The sequence below is a fragment of the Camarhynchus parvulus genome, chromosome 27 (assembly GCF_901933205.1).
Source record: "Camarhynchus parvulus chromosome 27, STF_HiC, whole genome shotgun sequence".
Lineage (NCBI taxonomy): Eukaryota > Metazoa > Chordata > Aves > Passeriformes > Thraupidae > Camarhynchus > Camarhynchus parvulus.
In genome coordinates this window covers 2,069,932-2,083,276 of record NC_044597.1, presented here as the reverse complement: position 1 = coordinate 2,083,276, position 13,345 = coordinate 2,069,932, and the positions used below count along the sequence as shown (strand labels likewise).

General features: G+C 53.8%; 2 protein-coding genes and 3 pseudogenes across 2 annotated transcripts; 4 read left to right on the top strand and 1 right to left on the bottom strand.

Annotated features, from left to right (window-relative positions):
* Positions 1–648: 648 nt before the first annotated feature.
* On the bottom strand, positions 649–1,417 carry LOC115914096 (annotated as a pseudogene).
* Positions 1,418–4,984: 3,567 nt separating this feature from the next.
* On the top strand, positions 4,985–5,311 carry LOC115914106 (feather keratin Cos2-2-like). Its single transcript, XM_030966456.1, has one exon. It carries the CDS (start codon positions 4,985–4,987, stop codon positions 5,309–5,311), a length of 327 nt encoding a protein of 108 aa, XP_030822316.1.
* A 1,595-nt stretch (positions 5,312–6,906) lies between these two features.
* Positions 6,907–7,675, top strand: LOC115914093 (annotated as a pseudogene).
* Positions 7,676–10,105: 2,430 nt separating this feature from the next.
* LOC115914091 (feather keratin Cos2-2-like) lies at positions 10,106–10,435 on the top strand. The gene has a single exon (XM_030966439.1). The coding sequence runs from the start codon at positions 10,106–10,108 to the stop codon at positions 10,433–10,435; it is 330 nt and encodes a 109-aa protein (XP_030822299.1).
* A 1,603-nt stretch (positions 10,436–12,038) lies between these two features.
* On the top strand, positions 12,039–12,807 carry LOC115914085 (annotated as a pseudogene).
* The last annotated feature ends 538 nt before the right edge of the window (positions 12,808–13,345 follow it).

The following is a 13,345-nucleotide window of genomic DNA, read 5'->3' as shown; positions in this document are numbered from 1 at the left end:
GTTTTGGTTCCGTCCTCCTGCTCACTTGATCCTGTGTAACCATTCAGCTCTGCCTGTGTACTAAGGAGCTGAGCTGAAGACTAATGTGAGGGAGGTGTTTGAAGAAAGGAGATTGTGGAATATCCGCAGGCACTGCTGTTTCCCATTCCATGTCACCATGACATCGTCTTCTGCTCATGATCACTATTTAGGGGAAGCCAGGGCTGTGTTTGGGAGCTCCAATAGAAAAGGCACAAAGTAAAGGCCACCACAGAGTGTCCACCCTTGGCTTCCTCCACCTCTTCCCCTGAGCTGGGTGGAAGAGTTCCCACACAAGGAAGGAGAAAGCAGAGGGCCAGCTTTGGATGCAAAACAACTTTATTGAGTCTAAGGAAGAGAAGGAGGTAGCTGAAAGAGGACAACAAGAGCAGGCATGGGGGCACAGTGGGGGTGTCCATTTGCCAGGCTTGCAGAGGGATGGAGGGAGGCAAACAGGTCCCACTAGGCTGGCATTGGGTGGTGCAGATAGGAAGGGAAGGCAAGGGAAAAGAGTGGAAGAAAAGAGCAGTAAATCAAGGGCACAAATCCATTGTTCCAAAGATCCATCTTCAGTGCAGCTCCACGTTCTGATGTTGTGGAGGTTCTTGCCCAAGGATGTCACCAGCAGATTTAGCAGGGACGACAACAACTGCTGCCATAGCAGTTGGTGATGCAGGAGATGTCAAAGCCCCCAGAGCTGATGGGCACTCCGCCACAGCTGAGGATGTTGCCAACAGCAGCAGAGGTGGAGGATCCCACGGCGGTGTTCTGTGGGGAGGAGCTGAGGATGGGGCCGGGCAGGGTCACCAGCACAGCAGGCGGCTCAATGACAACGTGGGAGCTCTGGCACTGCCTGACACAGCACTCATTGCAGCTGCTGGCCAGCGGGCAGGGGCCACAGGGCTGGCAGCAAGGGTCACAGGGCTTGCAGCAGGACATGGCTCAGGGTCACAGGTGCACCTGGCACAGAGGGAAGGGAGAAGCACAGAGTGAGGACACATGAGAAGCAGTGCTACCACCAAACACCCTGCAGCCAAGGCACCTCCTGGCCCACATTGCAGTGCCCAGCACAAAGCCCAGGAGCCACCTCAGCCAAGTCCCAGCCTCTCTCTGTCTGCACAAGACCTTCTCTCCCCTGCCCTCTCCCAGCACAAGCAGCTCCCAGCCCTGGGCTCTTGTAGCCCCTCTCAGCTGAGACCTCCAGTCAGGCAAGAGCTGCTCTTGAAGCAGCAGCAGGAGGAGGAGAAGAGGCTTCCCACTCACCTGATTCCTGAGGAGGAGAAGGAGGTGAGAGAAGTGGATGAGAGAGCAGAGACTTGGGCTGCCTTTTATAGCAGTCCTGCCTTGCCTCAGGCCCAGAGGCACCTTTGTGGAAGCCATAATTTTGTGACCAGCTCATGTCAAATACAAACTATCCCTGCTAATGGTAGGGGCTGTGTCCTGGTTTCCTGCACTGCAGCCTCTATTTCCTGGCAGCTGCCCTGTGCGTTCCTATCTAAAGACTCCTTCTAGGGCCAGGAATGGGAGGTCGAAGAACTTCCAGGATATAAACACGTCAGAGTAGGCAGAATGCTTGGATCATGATCTGATGGCATTCCATGCAGGCTCATGACCTGAACCTGTGTCATTCCTGTGGGTTTCTTTGTGGCAAAGCGCTCAGGGCATCACTCTCATTCTTCCTGTATCCCTGCCCATCTCTCCCGCATCCCTTTGTGACATGCCATGAGTTTTCACATGCAGCCTGTTTTCCTGGCCCATTTTGGGAATGGATAGGGGACAGAAGGTGTTCTTTGTGGTCTTGCTTCCCCTCTATTACCTCTCCCTTTGGTCAGCACTCCATGCCTGCTTCTGCAGCTCATTCCTGCTCTTGTCCTGGGCTGGACTGCAAGCTGTGCTTGGTGGCCCTTGCTGGATGGATGGTGCCCAGCAAGCTGCTCTATCAATGCCCTTTCTCAGGCAGTAAGACAAGATAAAACCTAACTGATAACAACTTGAATCTTGAGAGAAGGTAGTTTGCCAAAGGTAGAGGGAAAGATTATGCATGCACAAGTACATCGGGAAAGAAAATTAATGTATGGCCTCCTTCCCTCAGGAAGTGATGGCTGGCAATTTCCCAGGAAGCAGGGCTTCCTCCTGTCTCATGGTTGCTCATGATGGCACACTTTGTAACTAAGGCTGCAGGAATGGGCCCTGTGAAAAGAGTCCAGTAGCTCCAGCCAGCTGTGACTGAGTCAGCTCCAGCTGTGTCCAAAGGGGACTCAGCACTGCCCAGCACTGAGCACATTTGTCCCACTGCTGATGCCTCTGTGAAAGCAGATTTAATTAGAGATGGTTTCAGCTGGAAGGCAACTTCAATCCCATTTGTTTCTCGTCCTCCTTCCCTCAACAGAGGGGCACTGATGCCACCCACTAAACCAGCTTGCACCAAGCTCTGTCCATCCAGATCCCTTTTACTCAGTTTGGGTCAAGTGGCTGAGTTTTGTCCACTCCCAGGATCTTGCCACCCCCCAGCTCCTGATGGGGAAGGGAATGTTGGAGAGACAGTGCTGGTGCTGTTTTAGCAGTGCTCAGCGGGAGCCAAAGGACTGAAGAGTTACCAGCAGCTTTGTAACACCCAGTGCCCAGCACAGCCCTGCCAGGGCTGCTGTGGGGAACATGAACAGACCCAACACACCCACAAGCCTTGGCTGGCCCCACGGACATCCAGCTCTCCGTGTTTGAGGCATACACATCAGCCCTTATGTCCTAGACTTGTCCACTGGGATGGGACACAGTCTCATCCTGTCCAGGCCAATGCTACCACTCAGAGTGGTGCTGAGTGAGGTGGGGGCCAAGGCCTTACAAAAAATGCATGGATGCAATTGAAGGGATCAGGGTACAGATATTGCCTTGCTCTGAGATGTAGGATAGATGTTCTGGGTGGCACTGGGACAGTCAAGAACCTTGGCTCCTTGGGGGAAAAAGCCAGCACCAATTTCCACACTACATCCTTCCAGGCAGTAGCAGAGATTGATATAGTCTGCACTAACTCTTACAGCTAGCGCTAGATAGCAGTGGTAGGCCAAACAAATCCAATTCCCTCCATAATGGAGATATTTAATCAGAGGTGATTTGGAAAAGGAGGGAATTCTGGGTGATTGCTGCCAAAGAGCAAAAGCTATGGTGGGGCACCTACTGAGCCAGGCATCTCTCTGCAGCTTGACATGAGAATGGATGGAGATCTGTCAATTTGGGGATTGAGACATTCCTGAGACAAGGCTGGCTCACCTTTACAGACAACACTAAAGATGTTTCTTTAGGCACAAGACTCTCACCCCTTTTTGAAGTAGATATAGGTGCTGGGAATGGCCTTCCTTCCCCATCCCATACAGAGACCAATTGACTCTCTCCATGAAGCAGAAACCAGGCATGGCTCTTCAGTGCCTTCAGGAAGACAGGTGCTCTGAATAAGAAGATGTGACCATGGAAAGCTCAAACCCCTGTTCCATAGAGGCCAAACCCCACTGTACTGAGTACCAGCAATGAAGAGAGTTGTCTCCAGGCTCCCTTGATTGAATGCGCTCACCCCATCTTCCCTTAAGCAGAGACTCAAGGAATCAAAATCCTGGCATTCAGCTTCCTCCTGCTCTAATCCCCAAACCTCCTGCTAATGCACACAAAGGAGCAAGCTCTGAAATTGGACTGCCAATCATTAATGTGTAGCCATTAATCCCCAGGACTCCCAGAGCCTCCAGGGAAGCCCAGTGTCCCAAGCCCAGCTCCAGCACCAACTTGGTGGCCCCTGAGGCTCTGGACTGCAGTCAAAACTTGGAGTAGGAAGCACTGACCAACACTTCTACTTTCCTTGTTCTAATCCAGGATATTGTTGTCTCTAGACACCACTCACAGTGCAGCAATGCATAAATGGAATTCCCTGGAGTATGGTTGCAGACAAGTGCACTCCTATATGGAGAAAACTCACAATGCAAGACTGTGGCAGTTGGGGATGTGTTCACACAAGTGCAAAAGCACATGGATGTGCACACACTGTGGTTCAGGCAGCAGTGCAACAGGTCCCTCGGGGACTGTGCAGGCACAGAAGGAATCCAAAGAGATTTTAAGAGAAGAACAAGGATCGTAGTCAAGGGAGGCCTAGGGTGATGAGCCAAAGAGTGAAGGGCTGGGAAAGGGAGGGACCATGCAGGCATCAGAAACATAAAAAATCCAAAAGAGTGCCCCATGTTGGCATCACCTACATCCTTGTGAGCTAATCTGCATTTAGTTAATGTCTATTGCACAGCCTGACACATCCTGGCCCCCAGGAGATTTTAATCTCGCATACCAGCACTCAGAAGAAGTCTCCATGAGGGAATGGGACTGAGGTAAGCCAGGAAATGCAAAGTCATGGTAGATGGAAAATCCAACTCATGCCATACCATTCCCAGAGATCTTTCCATTCATTTGGGATCATGCAGGAATATCGTCACCTCCGCAGCACAAACTGTGGGCCCTGAGGCACTGTGGGGCCAGGATAAAAGGCAGCCCAGCTGGGGGCTCTCTCAACCACTTCTGTCACCTCCTGCTCCTTGGGAACCAGGTGAGTTGGAAGCCCCTTTCTCCTCCACCCTCTCCAAGACAGCATTGAGCTTTCTGGCCCTTGTTGCTGCTCCTTGTTCTTCTGGGGCTGTTCTGCACTGGTGCTGGTGTGGGCAGAGGGCAGACCATGTGTTCTGGCCAGAGGCTGAGGCTGGGCTGAGGGGCTGATCCTCCTCCAGGTCAGGCAGGAGCAGAGCTGGGCCTGGCTGAGCTGGGAAGGAGCGAGCTGGGCTGGGGCAAAGGATGCCCAGGTTGGGGCTGGCCAGGCTGGAGCTGTGCAGGCAGCAGGGGCCTTGTGCTGCTGGGGGTGCCTTGCGGGCTGTGTCTGAGGTGTGCGTGTGCTCTGCTTCCTCCCTGCCCTCTGTGCCAGGTGCAGCGCCAGGCTCCAGACATGTCCTGCTCTGAGAAGTGCCAGCAGTGCCGGCCCTGTGAGCCTTGCTGCCAGCCCTGTGGCCCCTGCCCGCTGGCCAGCAGCTGCAATGAGTGCTGTGTCAGGCAGTGCCAGAGCTCCCACGTTGTCATTGAGCCGCCTGCTGTGCTGGTGACCCTGCCCGGCCCCATCCTCAGCTCCTTCCCACAGAACACCGCCGTGGGATCCTCCACCTCTGCTGCTGTTGGCAACATCCTCAGCTGTGGCGGAGTGCCCATCAGCTCTGGGGGCTTTGACATCTCCTGCATCACCAACTGCTATGGCAGCAGATGCTGTCGTCCCTGCTAGAGGTGCTGGCACCAACGTTCTCGAGCAAGGAGCTCCAAGACCTCGGATCATGGTGGTGGAATGAAAATGGCATTTTGGAACATTGCCTTTAAGGCTTTGGACTTTTGTCTCCTTCGTCTTCTCCTCTTTTTTTTCTCTTCCCTTCCTTTCCTGTCATCACCATCACTCAATGCCAGCCTAGTGGCACCTCTTGGCTCCGTCCCTCAGGAACCCAGAACATCAGACATCCCCACTTCACCATAGTGGCTTCCCTCTGGTGCTCTCTTTGAGCCTTCTCCTTCTCTTCTTTTGACTCAATTAAATTGGGATTGCATTCAAACCTCAGCCTCTAATTTCTCCTCCGTTCTGGGACATAAATTCCAGTTTGCTTACTGGAAAAAGGGTGGAGGAAGCACAGCGATGCAATCCCCGCAGTGAAATTTTATTTGTGCAAATTTTCCTTGGAGCTGGCAAAGATGTCACTCTCTGTGAGAACATTGAGGCATGGCAATAACTTGCCCAGGAAGGGTATAGATTCCTCAGTCCTGCAAGTGTGCAACAACAGTCTGGACACAACTTGGAGCATGTGGGTGGTTTATACACAAGTGGTTTAGTGGGTGCCCAACTGTTGAGGAGGGGAGGAGTGGAAACAAATGGTCTTGAAGTTGCCTTCCAGCCCCAAACCATTTCTGATTAAATCTGATTTCTCAGAGGCATCAGCAGTGGGACAAATGTGCTCAGTGCTGGGCAGTGCTGAGTCCCCTTTGGACACAGCTGGAGCTGACTCAGTCACAGCTGGCTGGAGCTACTGGACTCTTCTCACAGAGATCATTCCTGCAGCCTAAGGCACAAAGTATGCCATCATGAGCAACCATGAGACAGGAGGAAGCTCTGCTTCCTGGGAAATTGCCAGCCATCACTCCCCGAGGGAAGGACGCCATAAGTTTATTTTCTTTCCTGGTGTACCAGTGCATGCATAATCTTTCCCTTTAGCTTTAGCAAACTACCTTCTATCAAGCGTCATGTTGTCATTAGTTTGGTTTTTCTTGTGGTGCTGCCTGAGAAAGGGCATTGACAGAGCAGCTTGCTGGGCACCATCCATCCAGCCAAGGGCCACCGAGCACAGCTCACAGTCCAGCCCAGGGCAAGAGCAGGAATGAGCTGCAGAAGTGGGCATGGAGTGCTGACCAAAGGCAGAGGTAATAGAGGGGAAGCAAGACCACAAAGAACACCTTCTGTCCCCTGTCCATTCCCAAAATGGGCCAGGAAAACAGGCTGCACGTGAAAACTCATGGCATGTCACAAAGGGATGCGGGAGAGATGGGCAGGGATACAGGAAGAATGAGAGTGATGCCCTGAGCACTTTGCCACAAAGAAACCCACAGGAATGACACAGGTTCGGGTCATGAGCCTGCATGGAATGCCACCAGACCATGATCTGTGCATTTTAACTACTCTGATGTGTTTATATCATGGAAGTTCTTGGATCTCTCATTCCTGGCCCTAGAAGGAGTCTTTAGATAGGAACGCGCAGGCCAGAAGCCAGGAAATAGAGGCTGCAGTGCAGGAAACCAGGATACAGCCCCTACCATTAACTGGGATGGTGCACATTTGACATGAGCTGGTCAGAAAATTATGGCTTCCACTATGGTGCCTCTGGGCCTGAGGCAAGGCAGGACTGCTATAAAAGGCAGCCCAAGTCTCTGCTCTCTAATCCACTTCTCTCACCTCCTTCTCCTCCTCAGGAATCAGGTGAGTGGGAAACCTCTTCTTCTCCTGCTCCTGCTGCTTCAAGAGCAGCTCTTGCCTGGCGGAGGTCTCAGCTGAGAGGCAGCTACAAGAGACAAGGGCTGGGAGCTGCTTGTGCTGGGAGAGGGCAGGGGAGAGAAGGTGCTGTGCAGACAGAGAGAGGCTGGGACATGGCTGAGGTGGTTCCTGGGCTTTGTGCTGGGCACTGCAATGTGGGGCAGGAGGTGCCTTGGCTGCAGGGTGTTTGGGTTCAGCTCTGCTTCTCATGTGTCCTCACTTTGTGCTTTTCCCTGCCCTCTGTGCCAGGTGCACCTGTGACCCTGAGCCATGTCCTGCTGCAAGCCCTGTGACCCTTGCTGCCAGCCCTGTGGCCCCTGCCCGCTGGCCAGCAGCTGCAATGAGTGCTGTGTCAGGCAGTGCCAGAGCTCCCACGTTGTCATTGAGCCGCCTGCTGTGCTGGTGACCCTGCCCGGCCCCATCCTCAGCTCCTTCCCACAGAACACCGCCGTGGGATCCTCCACCTCTGCTGCTGTTGGCAACATCCTCAGCTGTGGCGGAGTGCCCATCAGCTCTGGGGGCTTTGACATCTCCTGCATCACCAACTGCTATGGCAGCAGTTGTTGTCGTCCCTGCTAAAGAATCTGACAACCTCCTTGGGAAAGAACCTCCACAACCTCAGAACGTGGAGCTGCACTGAAAATGGATCTTTGGAACAATGGATTTGTGCCCTTGATTTACTGCTCTTTTCTTCCACTCTTTTCCCTTGCCTTCCCTTCCTGTCTGCACCACCCAATGCCAGCCTAGTGGGACCTGTTTGCCTCCCTCCATCCCTCTGCAGGCCTGGCAAATGGACACCCCCACTGTGCCCCCATGCCTGCTCTTGTTGTCCTCTTTCAGCTACCTCCTTCTCCTCCTTAGACTCAATAAAGTTGTTTTGCATCCAAGGCTGGCCCTCTGCTTTCTCTTTCATTGTGTGGGAACTCTTCCACCCAGCTCAGGGCAAGAGGTGTAGGAAGCCAAGGGTGGACACTCTGTGGTGGCCTTTACTTTGTGCCTTTTCTATTGGAGCTCCCAAACACAGCCCTGGCTTCCCCTAAATAGTGATCCTCAGGAGAAGATGATGTCAAATGGTGATAGGGCATGGGAAGCAGCAGTGCCTGGGGATAAACCACAATCTCCTCTCTTCAAACACCTCCCTCACACTAGTCTTCTGCTCAGCTCCTTAGTACACAGGCAGAGCTGAATGGTTACACAGGATCAAGTGAGCAGGAGGATGGAACCAAAATCAAAACCATCATCCCTACATGTAGAAGGCTTGTGCTGTTTCCACTTCTAGATTTGGGAGAGGAAAAACTCCCCCATATTCCGGCATCCACCTCCCAGACACAGTTAGCAGTTTCTCTCCACATTCCTCATTTTCACTGACAGTATCCATTTCCCACAGTGCCTGGAATATGGGGCAAAGGCCTCTGTAGCCAGAGCACTCCCCCATCCCCACAGACACAACAGAACCCTGTCACATCAAAGCCTCCACATGAGGCAGGAACGAGGACCCTGGGAAACAGCTGAGGGCCCCAAGGCTGCCTGGAGGTGGCATCCAAGGCATGGCCTGGCTTAGGGATTATCCTTGAGTGATGTGGGTGCTGTGACCCTGTCCAGGTTCCTGCAGAGAAGCAACTGGGGGCTGAGTGTGTGTCAGTGGCTGGCACTGCTGGGCAGGCAAGGCCCTACAGGCCGTGCAATGGCTGGGCTGAGAGCTCAGCTCAGGCCCAGCTGTGCACACACAGCCAGGGCACTGACACACTGCCAGCCTGGCCAGGAGTGCTCAGAGATGAGCCCAGAGCACAGAGCCCAGCACATGGGCACAGCCACACGGGCAGGGGGGCTGCATGCAAGGGCCCTGCCCTGTGCACAACCATCCCCGTGCAGGCCAGAGGCTCTCAGGGGCTGTTCCCAGCAGGGCACAAGCACAGGCATGTGCAGACACTGGCACACACTGGGCCACAGACACGCTGCCACGCACAAGATTGTGGGGGAGCACATGGGGCAGAGGCCTGAGGAAGGGATGGCACTGAGGAGATGCTGGGGGGCTCCCAGCCAGAGCAGATTCTGGGAACACCAAGCAGGACAGAAGCTCAGGCAGCAATGCTACAGGAGTCCCATGCACTGTGAAGGCCGGGGACGAAGGCAATGAGGTGTTACCTCAAAGGCAAGGCATGAAGGAGAGCCATTGGGTGATGAGCCAAAGACTGGAGGGCTGGGAGCAGATGAGGCACTTCCAGTCAGCAGGAACAGAAAATATCCCAAAGACAGCCTCAGGCTGGCATCACCTGCATCCTTGTGATCCCTTCTGCACTTAGTTCATGTCTCTTACCCACACTGTCACATACTTGCCCCCAGGACACATGGAATCTCGCATACCAGCACTCAGAAGAAGTGTCCGTGAGGGAATGGGAATGAGGTAAGCCAGGAAATGCAAAGTCATGGTAGAGGGAAAATCCAACTCATGCCATACCATTCCCAGAGATCTTTCCATTCATTTGGGATCATGCAGGAATATCGTCACCTCCGCAGCACAAACTGTGGGCCCTGAGGCACTGTGGGGCCAGGATAAAAAGCAGCCCAGCTGGGGGCTCTCTCAACCACTTCTGTCACCTCCTGCTCCTTGGGAACCAGGTGAGTTGGAAGCCCCTTTTTCCTCCACCCTCTCCAAGACAGCATTGAGCTTTCTGGCCCTTGTTGCTGCTCCTTGTTCTTCTGGGGCTGTTCTGCACTGGTGCTGGTGTGGGCAGAGGGCAGAGCATGTGTTCTGGCCAGAGGCTGAGGCTGGGCTGAGGGGCTGATTCTCCTCCAGGTCAGGCAGGAGCAGAGCTGGGCCTGGCTGAGCTGGGAAGGAGCGAGCTGGGCTGGGGCAAAGGATGCCCAGGTTGGGGCTGGCCAGGCTGGAGCTGTGCAGGCAGCAGGGGCCTTGTGCTGCTGGGGGTGCCTTGCAGGCTGTGTCTGAGGTGTGCGTGTGCTCTGCTTCCTCCCTGCCCTCTGTGCCAGGTGCAGCGCCAGGCTCCAGACATGTCCTGCTCTGAGAAGTGCCAGCAGTGCCGGCCCTGCGAGCCTTGCTGCCAGCCCTGTGGCCCCTGCCCGCTGGCCAGCAGCTGCAATGAGTGCTGTGTCAGGCAGTGCCAGAGCTCCCACGTTGTCATTGAGCCGCCTGCTGTGCTGGTGACCCTGCCCGGCCCCATCCTCAGCTCCTTCCCACAGAACACCGCCGTGGGATCCTCCACCTCTGCTGCTGTTGGCAGCATCCTCAGCTCTGAGGGAGTGCCCATCAGCTCTGGGGGCTTTGACATCTCCTGCATCACCAACTGCTATGGTGGCAGCCGATGCTGTCGTCCCTGCTAAGGATGGTGCCGCCAATGTCCACGGCCAAGAACCTCCAAGAGCTCAGAATATCATGATGGAATGAAGTCAAAACTTAACAGATTGGATTTAGAGCTTCAAACTATTGTTTTCTTCTTGTCCTCATCTCATTTTTCTCTTCCCTTCCTTTCCCGTCACCACCACTCAATGCCGGCCTAATGGGTCCTGCTGGATTCCTTCCCTTCGCAGCCCACGATATCAGACATCCCTGCTGCATCTTAGTGGATGCCCTCAGGTGCCCTCTCTGAGCCTCCATATTTTCTTCTTTTGACTTAATAAATTTGGTTTTGCATTCAAACCTTGGCCTCTGATTTCTCTTTCTTTCTGTGACAACTCCTCCAATTTGCCCATTGGAAAAAGGGTGGAGGAAGCACAACTTCGCAATCCCTGCAACTTTCTTTGTGCTGTTTCTTCAGTTCAATTTCTTTTTTTCCTTTTCTTTTGGTGTTGAAAATGGTGTTCCCCTCTGTGTCGATGGTGAGGCATTGTAACAACTTGCCCAGAATGGTTTTGAATGCTTCAAACCTGGACATGTGCAAGACCAGGTTGGACACATCTTGGAGTAAGCTGGTGTAGTGGGTGGCATCAGTGCCCCTCTGTAAAGGGTAGGAGGAGGAGAAACAAATGGTCTCAAGGTTGCCTTCCAGCCCAAACCATTCTAATGAAATCTGCTTTCTCAGAGGCATCAGCAGTGGGACAAATGTGCTCAGTGCTGGGCAGTGCTGAGTCCCCTTTGGACACAGCTGGAGCTGACTCAGTCACAGCTGGCTGGAGCCACTGGACTCTTGTCACAGAGCCCATTCCTGCAGCCTAAGGCACAAAGTGTGCCATCATGAGCAACCATGAGACAGGAGGAAGCCCTGCTTCCTGGGAAATTGCCAGCCATCACTTCCTGAGGGAAGGAGGCCATACATTAATTTTCTTTCCCGATGTACTTGTGCATGCATAATCTTTCCCTCTACCTTTGGCAAACTGCCTTCTCTCAAGATTCAAGTTGTTATCAGTTCGGTTTTATCTTGTCTTACTGCCTGAGAAAGGGCATTGACAGAGCAGCTTGCTGGGCACCATCCATCCAGCAAGGGCCACCAAGCACAGCTTGCAGTCCAGCCCAGGACAAGAGCAGGAATGAGCTGCAGAAGCAGGCATGGAGTGCTGACCAAAGGGAGAGGTAATAGAGTGGAAGCAAGACCACAAAGAACACCTTCTGTCCCCTATCCATTCCCAAAATGGGCCAGGAAAACAGGCTGCATGCGAAAACTCATGGGATGTCACAGAGGGATGCAGGAGAGACGGGCAGGGATACAGGAAGAATGAGAGTGATGCCCTGAGAGCTTTGCCACAAAGAAACCCACAGGAATGACACAGGTTCAGGTCATGAGCCTGCATGGAATGCCACCAGACCATGATCTATGCATTCTGACTACTCTGACGTGTTCATATCCCGGAAATACTTGGATCTCTCATTCCTGGCCCTAGAAGGAGTCTTTAGATAGGAACGCGCAGGCCAGAAGCCAGGAAATAGAGGCTGCAGTGCAGGAAACCAGGACACAGCCCCTACCATTAACTGGGATGGTGCACATTTGACATGAGCTGGTCACAAAATTATGGCTTCCACTAAGGTGCCTCTGGGCCCGAGGCAAGGCAGGACTGCTATAAAAGGCAGCCCAAGTCTCTGCTCTCTCATCCACTTCTCTCACCTCCTTCTCCTCCTCAGGAATCAGGTGAGTGGGAAGCCTCTTCTCCTCCTCCTGCTGCTGCTTCAAGAGCAGCTCTTGCCTGGCTGGAGGTCTCAGCTGAGAGGGGCTACAAGAGCCCAGGGCTGGGAGCTGCTTGTGCTGGGAGAGGTCAGGGGAGAGAAGGTCTTGTGCAGACAGAGAGAGGCTGGGACATGGCTGAGGTGGCTGCTGGGCTTTGAGCTGGGCACTGCAATGTGGGCCAGGAGGTGCCTTGGCTGCAGGGTGTTTGGGTGCAGTCTTGCTTCTCATGTGTCCTCACTTTGTGCTTCTCCCTTCCCTCTGTGCCAGGTGCACCTGTGACCCTGAGCCATGTCCTGCTGCAAGCCCTGTGACCCTTGCTGCCAGCCCTGTGGCCCCTGCCCGCTGGCCAGCAGCTGCAATGAGTGCTGTGTCAGGCAGTGCCAGAGCTCCCACGTTGTCATTGAGCCGCCTGCTGTGCTGGTGACCCTGCCCGGCCCCATCCTCAGCTCCTTCCCACAGAACACCGCCGTGGGATCCTCCACCTCTGCTGCTGTTGGCAACATCCTCAGCTGTGACGGAGTGCCCATCAGCTCTGGGGGCTTTGACATCTCCTGCATCACCAACTGCTATGGCAGCAGTTGTTGTCGTCCCTGCTAAATCTGCTGCCAACCTCCTTGGGCAAGAACCTCCACAACCTCAGAACGTGGAGCTGCACTGAAAATGGATCTTTGGAACAATGGATTTGTGCCCTTGATTTACTGCTCTTTTCTTCCACTCTCTTCCCTTGCCTTCCCTTCCTGTCTGCACCACCCAATGCCAGCCTAGTGGGACCTGTTTGCCTCCCTCCATCCCTCTGGAGGCCAGGCAAATGGACACCCCCCACTGAGCCCCACTGGCTGCTCCTGATGTCCTTTTCAAGTTACCTCATTCTCTTCCTTAGACTCAATAAAGTTGTTTTGCATCCAAACCTGGCCCTCTGCTTTCTCTTTCTTTGTGTGGGAACTCTTCCACCCAGCTCAGGGCAAAAGCTGGAGGAATCCGTGGGTGGACACTCTGTGGTGGCCTTTACTTTGTGCCTTTTCTATTGGAGCTCCCAAAGACCTCCCTGGCTTCTCCAAAACAGTGATCATCAGGAGATGATGTCAAATGGTGACAGGTGTGGGAATGGGAAACAGCAGTGCCTGAGATGGTCCAC